The sequence below is a fragment of the Asterias rubens genome, chromosome 4 (genome assembly GCF_902459465.1).
Source record: "Asterias rubens chromosome 4, eAstRub1.3, whole genome shotgun sequence".
Classification (NCBI taxonomy): domain Eukaryota; kingdom Metazoa; phylum Echinodermata; class Asteroidea; order Forcipulatida; family Asteriidae; genus Asterias; species Asterias rubens.
Window position 1 is genome coordinate 5,648,418 of NC_047065.1, and position 15,787 is coordinate 5,664,204.

Below are 15,787 nucleotides of genomic sequence, written 5' to 3' on the forward strand. Positions count from 1 at the left end.
TTCTCCCAAAAATGCTTAAAATGTTTTCCAATTGCTTGCTCGTAAGTCGTATTGTTTTTTTAGTTGTTACAGTTTTCTGGTGTTCATGCATCTGTTTTTATTCTCTGTAAGGCTTGGATTGCTATTTTGCTTACATTTTTACTGATGTACTTTTCTTTAACTGCTTCTGGTGTAAAAATCATTATGGAACTGTAACTGTCATGCGCACTCGAACAGGCTCGTTCTGGAGAGAGCGCAATATAAAAAATAAAAAATAAAATATATTATTATAGGTTTTCTCGGTCAAATTAAGAAAATGAGCGGTCAATTTCATTTTCATGCGTTCGAGTTAAAGCAGTTTGTCTCTCCAGTTGTTACTGCGTTTCAAATTCAGAATTCGGCCATTCAGTTTCATTTTGAGTCGAGTCAAATTCCTCAATTAAGCATATCGTCATTCTTTTTCGTGACACACACGCTTCAAGAAGCGTCTGTGAATTTGAATGCTGCTTTGATGAATTGTTAAATTGAATGAATATTTTGTTAAATCGAATCACGCAACATTACATTTGATTAATCATAAAATGAAATCGATGACCCTTTTCACTAGCATTTGATTTCGCGCGAAACAGAATAGCTTGGTGGTTAAATTGGCTGATCATTTGCCGAAATTGACCGAGAAAACCTATATTATCATAAAGGAGAGTACAAAAAACCATAATGAATTAATACGCCACAAACAAAATTACTGCAAGTTGTAAATACTAAAGACAAATGACAAAATTCACGACTTAATCCAAGGAGTCCAAGCCGTAAATGGTCCCAGAGCAATCATTATCGTCTTGACATGTTCGCAATTTGTGAGCCAACAATTTTGCGCCACAGTTTGAGCGCTGCTTGGTTGATTTTATGCTTGTTATGGAGTATCCCAACCCCAATGCCTCCTTTCATCGCACGATTCAAACTCTGAGTCTGCTCGTACAGTAAAGAATACCTCAGATGGACACCGGATTTTGTCAAACAGATCCCCACAAATACATCATCGAGACGAAGGAAAGGTACATACTTCGATACATCGAAGACACTTACAGCTGCATCTCGAGACATTGCGTAGCAAGCGCCTTGAAGAAAAGGTGGATACAAATTATCGGCGAACTCCTCCTTTGGCATGTAACACTTATTTGTCTTGGCCCTGCTCACGGGAATGTTGGTCTGAAGATGTCCCTCTGCAAATTTAGTCTTGGGCATTGTAGACAGACGTTTCACCAGTGTAACAATGTTAATCATCATGTCAGAATCTACACTCACCACAAAGCTGGTTTGAGGGCAGTACATCGAGACCCACTTCAGTCCCATCATGTTCTTGTAAGTCAGATTTGTGTAAGCATCGATGAAGTCTTCTTGGATAAGATCATGAAATGTACTGTCCTCCTCTTAAATTTGTTTCCGAATGATGGGGGTCCGTTGACTCCCCTAGAAGAAACATCGTCAGGACCCGCCTGCCGAGCACCTCCTTGACACCTCCCCAAGTTTTCCGGATTTGCTGCCGGTCCAACTTCTCGAACGGCGCACATTTGACGAGCAAAACCAAGAAGAGTGCTCCTTGTGAGTTGTTCCTGTTGAAGCAGGCAGCTTGGTTGTGTATTGTAAACTTAAACAGATGAGGATTGACGACTGGTTTCACTGTGGTCATCTCAGTGGTTGTATGTTTGTTGGTGGGTCTTGGCGTTGTGATTGGCAAACGGCTACCGTCTACTTTACGCGATGGTAGCATAAAATATCCCAGTGCGACAACCACCAAAAGTACGTAAATCAACGCAAAACGGACGGCAGGTATGGTCTTCATCGTTAATTGGATCTCCTTGTCTCAGATGTTGTTTTATATTAACACACAGACTTAAAGACACCGATGACCTTACTTTAGGTATATTTTAAAATCTCCTCATGGGTTACACAAGTATGGGTGTGCGCTGATTGTGCGGCATACTAAACAGGGGTTCATCAACACTTCATCTTATACCCCCTGCTTTTTTCTGTATGCTTTCTAACCCCATTCATGTATTTCCACTTCACTGCTTATGTTTGTTGTGTTGTCATTTTAGCCTTCGAGAAAGACTCTTCCTGGGTCGAAACGTCAGGCCATTAACTATTTTTTTGTAAGGCGAATGCTGCTCCTTTGCTGGGGCTCACTCATGCCTCTCACACTCGGCTTCATATCTTGGACTCTTCCCTATAGTCACCCGCAGCCAAACCTTTATGTCTTAAGTAAAGTGGGCTCAAAGTTGTATATAACAAATTTTAAAAGACTGCTTAGCTGTTAGTATTTGAAAATATACATGTCGTCAGGGAATTAGAACAAAGACCTGAACAAAACTAAATACATTAGTAAACAGATTGTAAAGTAAAAATTTAAATTAAAGTAGATTTGTGCAGAAAGTTAGTCGGAGTGAAGACCAGGCATTCAGGGGACTCAAAGTCTGGTCGAAACCAGCGTGGTGATCACCCATTAGAACCTTTAAGGGGTGGCTATTTCCGATCCCTCCTTTACTTTCCCACCCGGAATAATCACCCTTTCCTAGTTTGGGGAGAGACATGACGGACCCCAATCACTTACTGGTGCCAGCAGTAAAAGTCATGTCCCTTTGGTACGGGAATAGGATTCGAACCGGATGTCCCAGCTCTGGATAGCACGCAATTGAACTATCCAGTGCACCATGTCGCCACAGTGCCCGTTGGTGTTTGAAGCTGGTTTTTAATACTACTTGTATAATTCACTGGCGCCTATAAGGCAAAATAAAGAATATAAAAACACAACCGAGTATCGAACCCGGTTCTGGTGGCTCTCAGCCAATTAGCACTTCATGTAGCTACGACGCGACCTGAAGAGATATCAAAATATAAAAGTATTTAAACCAAATTAATTTTGTAAGCAAACCAAAATTAATCACGCAACTATAGACGGAATTACAGGTGGGGGTTTATAATGTGAGGTTTTGGAAAGAAGTGTTATCGTGAAAGCAGTTTTAAATTGTAGGAATTGACCAAAATCAATTTTGAGAGATCGATTAGGTAACAGTGAGATCTTCTCTCTACTCTTCAGCATTTATACAACCGCGGCAGTAGGCTTGTGGCTAGGGATGGCTGGGTGTTCCAGATGAATGTTGACCTGATAAGAGTCACAGTGAAACCGGTGAGTACAATGAAGAGATTTTGGCTAATTGGAAAATTATTGAGCTAATTATTGGAAAATCACAAGTCCAGCTTTTTAATGATTTTTTTTTGCCAAAATATTTAAACAAACCACAGCATTTATTGTACTTAAAGGCAGTGGACACTTTTGGTAACTGTCAAAGATTAGCCTTCACAGTTGGTGTATTTCTACATAATGCATAAAATAACAAAACTGTGAAAATTTGAGTTCAATCGGTCATCAAAGTTGCGAGATAATAATGAAAGACAAAAACACCCTTGTCACACAAAGTTGTGTGCGTTTAGATGGTCGATTTCGAGACCTCAAGTTCTAAATCTGAGGTCTCGAAATCAAATTCGTGGAAAACTACTTCTTTCTCGAAAACTATGTCACTTCAGAGGGAGCCGTTTCTCACAATGTTTTATACTATCAACCTCTCCCCACACCAAGAAAGGTTTTATGCTAATAATTATTTTGAGTAATATTACCAATAATGTCCACTGCCTTTAACACAGCGGCAGTAGGCTTGTGGCTCGGGATCACTGGAAGTGGGTTCATAGGTGAATGGTTATTATTTTGCTATTTGACATATATTTGATATTTTTGGCTGATCACTTAGTCCAGCTTCTTAATGATTTGGTTGACAAAATATAAAACAAACCACATGTTCAACATTTGAAACAAATCACAACGGGTAAGTCCGAAGTTGAACAAGTCCTCAGTAGAAGGCCTAATTCCAGCAATTGTATCAAAATTTGAATCCCATAATTATTGAAATAAAATTTAAGAGGTAGGCACTATTTATAAGCAAAATCGGGCCGAATTTAAGAGAAACACATGGGGTTAGTCAAACATTGTTGTCCAATGTAGGCCAAATTTGCATATGCAATAATGTCCGCCGGACGGTTTTGCATAAGCAATCGTGTCCGCCCGGACGCTGCTGCATAATGCAATTGTGTCCGCCCGGACACATTAGCACATACAGGAGTTGTGTCCGCCCCCGTGCAAAACCGTCCTTGCAGTAAATTAAACACCCTTGATCAATGGAACACGTTCGCCTTGTTTATCACCTAAGTGCATGTCATGAATGACATGAAATAAATTTTGTTCGGCCGTTGGGTATTCGCTGCAATCATAAAATCACGAATATTCATGATGCACATTATGTAGGTTCAGTGCATGCACGCTCGCTTACGCGGGCACATACATCAGTCATGTACCATGTCCGCCGGACGGTTTTTGCATAACCCCAGACACGATTGCATGTGCAAAAGTGTCCGGAGCGGACAATATTACATGGTGGACACAATTGCATCTGACACCGGCCTTAGACCTCAGTCATTTCAAATAAGATACGCTGTCAACTCAAATTGCGAACGTGACAGAAGTGATTCTTTGGGCACCTATGTCACTGCACGTTTATCAAACGATGATTGGGTGCGTTCGTTTAGCTTCCCTGGGTCGACCCCGATGTGTGGCGTTTTTTTTTTTACCAGGACGGACGTGTGCAGATAGTTACCCACGTTCGTCCTGGAAAAAAGAAACGCCACACACCGGGGTCGACCCAATGGAATCTCGGGCCCAGTCTATACTAACGTTAGTTTCCCATAGGGTAGACTGGGCACCTCTCTAGGGGGCGCTGTACAAGGCCTATACTCCTCAACCAGCCATAGAGTAAGGACAGACTGTCCTTACTCTATGAACCAACCAATGCAAGGCATTGCTAAAACAAGAAATACCTGAACATAAATATATTAAAATATTTAATCCCCTTCAAATCGAAGAAAAAATTACATCATTCCCTGTTTCACCTTTGTTTCTCCTTTTCAATTCAGCAGGCCATTTCTGCGGCTGCGCTCCCCCATTTGCCCAAAATGAAATGAAAGGGTTACGGAGCAATTTTTAGGGCTAACTCAAAGTGTTCCATGTTAAAATTCGACAGCCAAGTGACATGGCCTACCGTTATTAGAAAAACAAATCTACAACAATCCATCGGTAGTCTAGTTGGTAAGACACTGCTCTAGAATCGCAAGGGTCGTGGGTTCGAATCCCACCCGAGTAAAATGCCTGTGATTTTTATTCACAGGACTCGGGAAAGTACTGAGTATACAGTGCTAACACACATCGGTGTATTGATAAAAAAAAAAAAATTAATATTCTTTATCCCCGATGCAAATTTAACATCTCTTAAATCCATAAATAGTTGATTTACAGACAGAAATAAACTAGTTGCAGGTTTAGATTTTATGATATTATAATCAGATACTGAACAGTGTGCCACTCGGTAATAATGGGAAGTTGACACCAAGGACTGATCCTTCGCATGGGTCGGCAGAGGGGTTGATTATGGTCCCGAATACATAGATAAAAACGCAGTAAGCCTATCTACTGGATTGTAAAAGTTTATCTATTTTTATTCTTCTCTGGGTCACATTCTTCCGGCCAGATTGTTCCCACCATTTTTTTTGCTCGACTCGTATGTCATTATTTTTAGATGTTATTTATTATATAGGGTCCTATATGACGTGGATGCAAGTTCGGAGAAGTTTTCAACTAGTGCGGGCTGATAGTCATATTATTAGTATTGCCACAAATCAAGCCTACTGTATGTAGTGTAGTCAGCAAGGAATTCACAAAGACGCAGAGAAGTTAGTTAACAGGATGCTATCATGTTCACTTCATGTCATGTAAAACAAGGTACCGTAAAAAGACAACTCTACCATCAAAGATGGCGTTACCCAAAAACTTGTATTTAACCAATTATAAGGACACAACACCCATGTAGTCAGGTACCAGGCAATCATCGACCTCCCCTGCACAATCCCTTGACCCTTGACAATGTTTCTTGGCGTGTTAATATTGTGTGTGCCACGCTTTTTCAAACCACAGCACAAAACAATTTACAAACGTAACATCCTGGGAAATGACATTTTATGTTTTCTTTACTTCACTGCTGTGTGCCGTCTCCAAGTATCACAGGCTATCAACAATATTTGTTTGTGATGGCTATGGTGTGCGGTTGAGAACAAGTGCACGGTCCACCATTATTATAGGCCTACATAGACCTAATAATCGCAAAATAAAACTCGCTACGCGTGCGTTAGGCTTGGAATGAGCTGCATGCTGTTCTAATTCAAGTTCGATCGCTATAGCTAGACCAGCATGCACTCATTCAACAGTTAGCACTTGCACAACTTTGGGCGAAATCAGGGCCCAATTTCATAGAGCTGCTAAGCACAAAAATTTGCTTAGCATGAAATGTTTTCCCTTGATAAAACAATACCTGTAACAAGCAATATGCAACAAATGAAAAACTGGTTGGTAATCCTATTTTTATCAAGGAAGAAATTTCATGCTAAGCAAATTTTTCTGCTTAGCGGCTCTATGAAATTGGGCCCAGGTATCAAGTAAGTTTGACCATTGTTGGGACTAATAATTATTTTGTGTAAATACACGAGTGGTTTGATCTTTGGTCACCGGTTGAGCGTTTTCGCGTGTTGGGCATGGTTTTCGCGTGTTGAACTGCGGTAACGAGGCTGCTCAGACCAAACGGTAACCGACTTGTTGACTCGGTATGGCTGGGTTGGTGTCGCCAAAAACGCTGCACCCCGGGCATATGGGATTTTTTTTTTAATAAAACAGCTTATTGCTCACTACTAATTAGACGGAGAAAAACCACTTCTCCAATCTAATAGTGAATTCAAAATTCTTTCATACGTCTTGAAGTCTTTTTCGAATGCGTCTTATCTTGCCTAGTGGGATCATACTGAAGAAATTTATTTCCCCCATGGCGACTGTTTGTTGACATCATCACTATAACCGAACGTCTCAATAAGTCTTCAACATCCCCAGCGATAGCTCTCAGCGGCGTGCTGCTCAAAAACCGTTTGTACGGTTTGCCGTCGTAGCTGATCAGAAACTTCTCAAAGTTCCAGCGGACATCCGGAGCCTTGGGCGGGAGCAGTTTCCCTCGCAGTGACCTGATGGTGGCCGAAGGCTCGTCACTCCAGCCCGGGAGCCTCTGCTTCAGGTACTCGAAGACCGGGTGAGACCGCGGGCCGTTCACTTCGCACTTGCCCATCAGATGGAACTTTGGTGCGAATCCCCGGCCGGGACGGACGTGAGACATGCACAATGGTATCTCGTGGTTGTGCCAGGGTTCTTTGTTACCAAACTGGTCGCAAGGGAAGGCGAGAATGCTCAAGCCACGACAGTCGTACGCGGACACAAACTCATTCATCTGTATAATAAATATTTTAAAAAAATATAACAAATGCAGAGTACCAACATTTCTTAAAGCTGTTTTAAAACAGAAAAACAACTCAAATTGGCAAAAATGTCTTTGCTGAGTATTAATTGAGTGGTGCTCCAGTCGCAATAAGTTTGACTGGTATGTGATAGACAGTATTATGTGCTTCGCAAGTTTTTTTGCTTATGAACAGGCCTTCTGAAAGCAGACCCTGTTCTCAAAACGGAATATTTTATAATAGACCTCTCCCCACCTGTGTGAATTCCCTGGTAGCCTGCTCGTCTCCAGTTGCCATGCACATCACCAGCACCACCCGCCCCTCGAACCGGGAAAACTGCACCATCTTCCCGTTCACGTCCAGGGCAGACAGCTCGTAGAAAGACCTCACCAGTGAAACTGGAACCAACGAACCACTGGACACGAAGTACCCTTCTTCGTCTTCCAGGACGGTCCGCGACACCGAGTCGTCTAAACACCCCTGCCGGTTGGTTTTAAGATCATGAGTCACAGCGTTTGAATTTATAGTCGACCGTAGTGATTCAACCGCTCCCTTTTTAACCTGATCACGCTGGACACTTTTCCCTGCCATTATTACTATTCAAGAGTTCTAATTCGTCGGTAACATTCGCCATACAATTTAACACATCATCCAGTTGAAGCTGCTCTTCGGTTCACATCAGCCTCTGGACCAAGCTTCAGAATGAAGCGCAGAAATGAGTACAAACGAGCTCCCAAAATTTACCACCGAAAACATTACTTATACTAAAGTCCATAATCAGTTGCACAATCTCCTATCAGAATCATAAACCAATGATTTCCATTAGTTATTTATAATGAATGGGCACTGACTGGTCACACTACACAAAATAGTCCGTTTTCAAAGTACTCATCGCTCAATATATGTCATGTAGAAAAGAAGTATGAGATAGTTGTTGTATCGAGTATACTCTGCGGGTCAAGATATAGCACACTTCATGTGCAGTGTGCACACAAAGATGCACCCGTTCCAACACTTATTTTGGTAACTACAATACCCCGTCCTGTGGCTAGCAACTGCTTATTATCTCGACTGAGATTGTGTACGGTTAGCAACCCTATCATCCACACAGAGCCAGATATGGAATATTATGTTTAACCAGAGCGTGGCCCCCGGCTAGAAAGTCAATATTGAGTTTGGAATAACATCAATAATTAAACCAATATAGAAGCTGTCGGGTATTGTTTGGGGAGCGTTCAAGTGCACTACTTAGAATGAGGCAATCTGATTTAACCGGATTTTCATTTGCAGACTGAATTAAACATAATTTATTTCACAATAACCAATGAAATGCATTAACCTTCTATATACTAGTTTTTAATGTAGACTATGAAGTAAATGGAACGACAAACCGTACAACTATATAAGATTTATATACAATAAATTAAAACCATTTAACTATGATATAGAAGCAATCTAAAGGCATAAAAAAACATGATTTCGTTACGGTATATTTATGTTAAGATCATTCCATTTCCACGTCACGAATGTGTTACTTTTGTCGGTCACTGTGTTGTGACTCCTTTCATGACTAAAAACAAAAAAAATGAACACATCAAATCCCATATTAAAGGCAGTGGACACTATTGGTATTTAGTCAAACTAATTATCAGCATAAAACCTCAATTGGTAACGAGTAATGGGGAGAGGTTGATTGTGAGAAACGGCTCCCTCTGAAGTGAAAGAGTAGTTTTCGAGAAAGAAGTAATTTTCCACGAATTTGGTATCGAGACCTCAGAATTAGATTTTGAGGTCTCGAAATCAAGCATCTGATAGCACACCAATTACGTGTGACAACGGTGTTTTTCTGACATTATTATCTCGCATTTTCGACGACCAATATTGAGCTCAAATTTTCACGGGTTCATGCATAATTATGTTGAGATGCAGCAACCGGGAAGACTTGCCTATGACAGTTTGAAATTTGAAATAGTGTCCAGTGTCTTTAAGGGACATGTATAAAGGAAAATTTACAAAACTCATGGGTCCTGATGTGAGAAATGACCGAAACGTGTTTAATAGTACTTCATTTGGCAATGTTGTCGAGAGTGGGATACAGTATTCCAGCTCGAAGTTCGGATATAAACGCCACGTGGTTCTTGTGCACTTCGTCCCAGCACTCCTGCCGGCTCACCCTCTCCAACCAGTCAACAACCCGCGGCCAAAGACGCAGTGAGAACCCCAGCCACTCGGACTGCAGGATGACCGTAGCTACAACAGAGTCAGCGAACGTCAGCGAATCTCCGCAGAGGAATTTAGCGGATGCCAGGTAGCGTTTCTCAAGGCGCTCGAGGTGTTTTAAGAGTTGTTTAATGCCAGTCTCGATGAGTGCTTCGTTGGCAGGTTCGGGTTGGAGTTGAAATTCTTCGAAGACCTGAGGGTAGGCGCACCGGTAACCTACTATTCTGAAATAATAAGTGAAAAGGCAAACAGATGAATATACTTTAAACAATAAATGTAATAAAGGGAATATCGGCATCTGTTTTTAATAGTATGTAAATAAGCCCAAATTCAAAGACTTAAACCAACAAGTCGGAAAAGACTGGTCTCAAGAAAACAAATTACAACAACACAAGTTATCACTTTAGTTTATACGCAAGTTATCTTAAAGACACTGGACACTATTGGTAATTTTGTTAAAGACACTTGGTGTATCTCAACATAAGCATAAAATAACAAACCTGTGACAATTTGAGCTCAAATTGGTCGTCGCAGTTGCAAGAAGAAAAAAAATGATGGAAAAAACACCCTTGTCACAGGTCTCAAATCAAATTCGTGGAAAATTACTTCCTTCTCGAAAACTACGTTACTTCAGAGGGAGCCGTTTGTCACAATGTTTTATACTATCAACCTTTCCGCATTACTCGTTACTCTTTATGATTAGAGCTGCTAAGCACAAAAATTTGCTAAGCATGAAATTTCTTGGCCAATAAAAACAGGACTACCAGCCAAATTTTCATTTGTTGCATGGTGCTTGTTAATACTGGTATTCAGCTTTTGTTAGCTTATCTTGAAAATCACATGGAAATTTGGTTGGCAAACCTGTTTTTATCAAGGAAGAAATGTCATGCTAAGCAAATTTGTGTGCTTAGTAGCTCTATGAAATTGGGCCCTGATGGTGGTATATAACGCCATATGGAAAAGTCTTACAATGTGTCCATGGGTGGATTTCACAAAGAGTTAGGACTAGTCTTAACTCGAGTTAGGACCAGTTACTCGTCCTAACTTAGGACTATCCATGCAATTTGTTTATGTCCTAGGAATAGTCCTAAGTTAGGACCAGTCCTAACTCTTTGTGAAATCGACCCCAGGTCACATTATCGTTACCTGTGTAAATCGTTATGTGCCCAAGCGATCAGAGACTCCACCATCATTCGTTCTGATACAGTCACACCGTAGCCCTTGTAGTTTGTGTAGCGAGTCGAGAGATAACGTATAATAGCCGGCCTGCAAATAAGAAGAGGGAAAGGTTAGTTTCGTTATGTTGATAAACAACAATATTAGCATAAAACAATACTTGGCAACGAGTTATTGGGAGAGGTTGATAGTATGAAACATTGTGAGAAACGGCTCCCTCTGAAGTAACATAGTTTTCGAGAAAGAATTCTCCACGAATTTATTTCGAGACCTCAGAATTAGATTCTGATGTCACGAAATAAAGCATCTGAAAGCACACAACTTATGTGTAAAAAGGTTGTTTTGTCTTTCAATTATCTCGCATTTTTGACGACCAATATATGAGCTCAAATTTTCACAGGTTTGTTATTGTATGCATGTAATTGAAATACACCAAGTGAGAAGACTGGTCTTTGAAAATTACCAATAGTGTCCAGTGTCTTTCTGAAATAATATTAAATGTAGAATGCAATTAATTTGGGCGCAGCGAGGTAGTGAGGTAGTGTCATGTTTTTTGTTAAGTACTGTTGATTATCTTACCCTTCGAAGACGGTTACTTCTCCGTCAACCAATATTGGGACGTCCTGGTGTGGAAGACTACTTGGTAGTTCAGGCCTCCGCCCGTTGGAATCTACCGGAGCAGCCGGATCAATATCCACCAGGGCATATGGGATCTTGTTCTGGAAATCAATTTTATTCACAACTGCTCAGTTTAAAATTCGTATTCCTCAATGCATCTTACCACTTATTGTTCAAAAGTTTTAGTATGATCTAAAACACCCCGACAAACGCTAACTCTCTACCTGTGACAAAAAAAAAAGCAACCACCCCCATCGCACCATCTCCAATCATCTCGACAAAATTACCAAGAAACAAACAACAACATGCAAAAAATAAAAATTAATTTAAATGAAACAGAACCATCCGGTCATTATAGCTGAACCTTGCAGAGCTAAACTGAGAATGATTTCATTTGTGAATGGTTTTGTAAAACATCTTTTTGCAAAGCATTTATTTAACTTGGACTATAAATTAGTTTAAAGGCAGTGGACACTATTGGTAATTGCCAAAGACTAGCCTTTGAGCTCAATCGCTCATCGAACTTGCGAGATAATAATGCAAGAAAAAAACACCCTTGTCACACTTCATTTCGAGACCTCAAGTTCTAAATCTGAGGTCTCGAAACCAAATTCGTAGAAAATTACTTTTTTTCTCAAAATCTGTGGCACTTCAGAGGAAGCCGTTTCTCACAATTTGTTATACCATCAACCTCTCCTCATTACTCGTCACCAAGAAAGGTTTTATGCTAATAATTATTTTAAGTGTTTACCAATTGTGTCCACTGCCTAATTGTGTCCAAGCAAACATCCAATGCCATGATCACTGATACACATTCAGTAAATTTTTGTCAAAACTTCTGGGTGTGTAACAAGCTCTTATATTAAATTTTCGATTGACGGTTTCAATTTGGAAGTAAGAGAAAGTATAGCGAGATATGACTTTCCATACTGCCGCCGCTGCGGTGGGCTATACTGACCCATGGCAAACGCGCCCATTCTGGCCGCGATTTGGGGATTACACATGTAAAACGGTGGAATTTATTGCAAAAGTGTTGGAAATTGCCGCGCGCATTGTGCAAAAATACAGCCGCCGTGTTGCTGTGTGCTGGTGGTGGGGAAATAGCAGTACAAGTCCTAACAGGTTGGGTGATTATTTTGTTCAAACATCTTAACTTTCACCGATACCCTCGCTCTACTACTACGTTTAATAATAATGGCAAATAGCATGTTTGACCATCACTTGCCCCTCTTGTTTTATTTAACGGTGGGTCTGGTGTCCATGTCAATTCGACTTAAGATTAGCTTCACATTCTTTGACCATGCTTCGTTGCTTGGATGTGGAAGTTAATCTACTATAGGGGCCTACAAGAATAATTGATTTATTGAGCAAATATTTGGTAGCACTGGGCGGTGTGATTTCTTGCAACACGAGCACTGAATCAATACGACAGTGCAGTGCATGGACACTATTATTATTCGCAAAAATTTTGGTTGTTCAGGAGCTAGGCCAATATCTCATAGCCAGTAGACAATGGCGATGCCATCTTCATTGTGTCCCTATTGTTTGTACATTACAGTAAAACCATCCGTCGGCCTTGATTTCACCAAAGCCTTTTTTCGAAACCATGGCTCGGGAGCTACGGCTCTGCCCAACCGTTGGAAGCTCCAACACACTTAACAACTACAACAACACACTTCTGTAACTTCTCCACACGTCCTAGCATCAATCTTTGAAGAAAAGAAAAATATGCCCCCTGGCCTCATGGTCAACTCCAAACAGCGGGAACCTTCACAAAACTGTGTCCCACTGTCAGTTGTTCTAGAAGATAATTCTCTCTGCCCAATAGACCATCCCTGTTATATCACACCTTTTCACACATAGAGCCACAGAGCATGGACTTCACGCAAACATTATTTTTGTACAGTTTGAAGACAATTTTAAAGGCAGTGGACACTATTGGTAATTACTCAAAATAATAACCAGCATAAAACCATACTTGGTGACGAGTACTGGCGAGCTGTTGGTAGTATAACACATTGTGAGATAGTTTTTGAGAAAGAAGTAATTTTCCATGAATTTGATTTCGAGACCTCAAAATTAGTGCACACAACTTCGTGGGACAAGGGTGTTTTTTCTTTCAACTTTATCTCGCAACTTCGAAGACCAATTTGAGCTAAGGCCAAATAAATAAATAAATAAATAAAATGATCGTCCCCGCCCGCATCCTTTTTGGGGGCCGCATCCTTTTTTTTTCTTCTTTTTTTTATACTATTTTTGTTCCATAACACAATATTAGTGAATGCCTACCAGTAAATCTTGTTAGTGTTATCCGACCCTGTTAGTGTCCTCATGCAACTAATAGGTATAATAAGTTTGCAGTTGATTCAAACTGAAGAATTGGTGGCCTGTTTGATTTTAAATACTAAGCGGCCATCTTGAAAAAGTAAATAATAAATAGTAAGGTCCTCATCCTCCTCTTTTTTTTTTTAATTCGGACGATCAACTGGTATTTTTTTTATATTTGGCCTAAAGTAAAAGTTCACAGGTTTGTAATTTATGCATATGTTGAGAACTGCATATGTTGAGAAGACTGGTTTTTGACTTAACCAGTGTCTGTAAAACATGATGGCGCTCGTTATATTATAATTTTTATTGTAGGTGAACAACTCAAAACTTGTTCACCCGCTGCTTCTTACAACTCTTCCATGTGAAAATTATGATACAAAATGTAAACATTTCCCATATAGTTATTGTCTCGCCTGCTAGAATTGACCGAAAAAAACTATAAAATAATATGTAGGCCTATGTACAAAGTTAACAATTAAATAGAAACATCTTGAAAGGAAATTAAAGCAAACATTGAAGATTTAATAAATTAAAATTGGGTACAAGAACAATCAAGCATGTATGACTGTGAACAAAATATTTAAAAAATATTTTAACTAGAAGGATACAATGGTCTATACTTGAATTTAAAGGCAGTGGACACTACTTGGTAATCATCATAAAACCTTTCTTGATATACGAATAATTGGGAGAGGTTGATAGTATAAAACATTGTGAGAAACAGCTCCCTCTGGAGTGGCGTAGTTGTCGAGAAAGACGTTATTTTCCACGAATTTGATTTCGAGACCTCAAGTTTAGATTTGAGGTCTCGAAGCGAAATCAAGCATCTGAAAGCACACAACTTCGTGTGACCTGGGTGTTGTTTTTTTCACTGTTATCTCGCAACTTTGACGACCGATTAAGCTAAAAATTTCACAGGTTTGTTATGCATGCATAACTATGTTGAGATACACCAACTGTGAAGACTAGTCTTTGACAATTACCAATAGTGTTCACAGTCTTTAATCATTGTATATTTCTAATAGATTTTTTTGAAACTGTGAAACCTTGAGACGTTTCTTACCTGCGCAAGATACAGCCAGACAGCCCTACAGGGCGGGGATAACCGTATTAAATATAAAGTGACTGGCTTATTATTGCCAGGCAGTACAGACGTGCCATTTGTGTCACCACTACCCGTTCCCGTAGAGCTGCTGGGTGAAGACCGAAACTTTCTAAACAGTGAGTCCATTGCGTGTGCCTCCCACTTCGAAACAGACCCGCAAGAGGAAAAAGAAACCTCCGTCTGCTGAGAGCTATCCAGCCGGCCACGTACAATCAAGGTTTACCCTCCCATTGACTCATGCACTAGTGCTCAAAGACATTTCTTGATGATTTCTTTTCCAAGTTTGAAGAGTAAGAATCTCGATCGATGCGTGATTAAGGCTCTCCTTACAATACAATGAGATGTCTCTGCACAAGTGCTTTCTATAAACACAAGTCTCAATGCTTAATGATGCAACGACCATGACAACTTTGTCCTCGTCTCGTAGTTTACGTGACCTTTACTGTGGGTTAGCAAGGAACTGACTCCAAGAATTCGGGCTCGCTCATCACCTTTGACCCCATGTCAACATTCTGCCCCATTTTTTGTTTGGGAGTGCGCGCAAACTGAGCAAATTTGTTCAAACCCGAATCAAACATTTTACAATTAGACGGTATGGTGTAAGCCTTGTTTGAATAAAGGGACTTGCGAAGTGATGAAGACAAACATTGAATAAGGAAATCAATGTGTAGTGAAGAGGAATCAACTAGTGGTTTAATCCCAACGAGGCCTGGTTCTTGATAATTTTACCGAGACGAAGTCGAGGTAAATTATAAAGAACCAGGCCTCGGCGGGTTAAACCCTATAGTTGAAAACCGATTCAACACACTTTGATTCCAATTCATAAATACCTTTTCGGTCAAAACACATCAACACCTTTGGTCAAAACGTAAAATAAATGCAAAAATTATAACTGTTCAATGACTTCTTTCAACACAACACCCCTCC

At 40.3% G+C, this 15,787-nt stretch overlaps 4 protein-coding genes across 4 annotated transcripts; all 4 read right to left on the reverse strand.

Moving 5' to 3' along the window:
- Positions 1-181: 181 nt before the first annotated feature.
- Positions 182-1,332, reverse strand: LOC117288871 (beta-1,3-galactosyltransferase 5-like). The gene is made up of 2 exons (XM_033769725.1): positions 1,066-1,332; positions 182-223 (listed from the first exon to the last, which is right to left on the reverse strand). The coding sequence occupies exons 1-2, from the start codon at positions 1,330-1,332 to the stop codon at positions 182-184; spliced, it is 309 nt and encodes a 102-aa protein (XP_033625616.1).
- Positions 1,333-1,387: 55 nt separating this feature from the next.
- Positions 1,388-1,822, reverse strand: LOC117288875 (beta-1,3-galactosyltransferase 1-like). Its single transcript, XM_033769740.1, has one exon. The coding sequence runs from the start codon at positions 1,820-1,822 to the stop codon at positions 1,388-1,390; it is 435 nt and encodes a 144-aa protein (XP_033625631.1).
- A 5,044-nt stretch (positions 1,823-6,866) lies between these two features.
- LOC117288877 (glutathione peroxidase 2-like) lies at positions 6,867-8,004 on the reverse strand. The gene is made up of 2 exons (XM_033769741.1): positions 7,669-8,004; positions 6,867-7,406 (listed from the first exon to the last, which is right to left on the reverse strand). Exons 1-2 carry the CDS (start codon positions 8,002-8,004, stop codon positions 6,867-6,869), a joined length of 876 nt encoding a protein of 291 aa, XP_033625632.1.
- Positions 8,005-9,337: 1,333 nt separating this feature from the next.
- On the reverse strand, positions 9,338-15,091 carry LOC117288751 (glutathione S-transferase theta-1-like). Its single transcript, XM_033769579.1, has 4 exons — positions 14,819-15,091; positions 11,389-11,528; positions 10,780-10,899; positions 9,338-9,857 (listed from the first exon to the last, which is right to left on the reverse strand). Exons 1-4 carry the CDS (start codon positions 14,984-14,986, stop codon positions 9,479-9,481), a joined length of 807 nt encoding a protein of 268 aa, XP_033625470.1. The 5' UTR covers positions 14,987-15,091; the 3' UTR covers positions 9,338-9,478.
- Positions 15,092-15,787: the final 696 nt, after the last annotated feature.

Bases quoted from the DNA above. Each gene is read 5' to 3' on its own strand.
- LOC117288871 (XM_033769725.1), bottom strand. From the start codon at position 1,332: ATGGGACTGAAGTGGGTCTCGATGTACTGCCCTCAAACCAGCTTTGTG. The intron at 224-1,065 runs GTAAGTGTCTTC...CGCTCTCTCCAG, and splicing joins CAATGTCTCGAGATGCAGCT to AACGAGCCTGTTCGAGTGCG.
- LOC117288875 (XM_033769740.1), bottom strand. From the start codon at position 1,822: ATGAAGACCATACCTGCCGTCCGTTTTGCGTTGATTTACGTACTTTTG.
- LOC117288877 (XM_033769741.1), bottom strand. From the start codon at position 8,004: ATGGCAGGGAAAAGTGTCCAGCGTGATCAGGTTAAAAAGGGAGCGGTT. The intron at 7,407-7,668 runs GTGGGGAGAGGT...TTTATTATACAG, and splicing joins CTACCAGGGAATTCACACAG to ATGAATGAGTTTGTGTCCGC.
- LOC117288751 (XM_033769579.1), bottom strand. From the start codon at position 14,986: ATGGACTCACTGTTTAGAAAGTTTCGGTCTTCACCCAGCAGCTCTACG. The intron at 11,529-14,818 runs GTAAGAAACGTC...ATTGATTTCCAG, and splicing joins TCTGGCTGTATCTTGCGCAG to AACAAGATCCCATATGCCCT. The intron at 9,858-10,779 runs GTAACGATAATG...TTATTATTTCAG, and splicing joins GCACATAACGATTTACACAG to AATAGTAGGTTACCGGTGCG.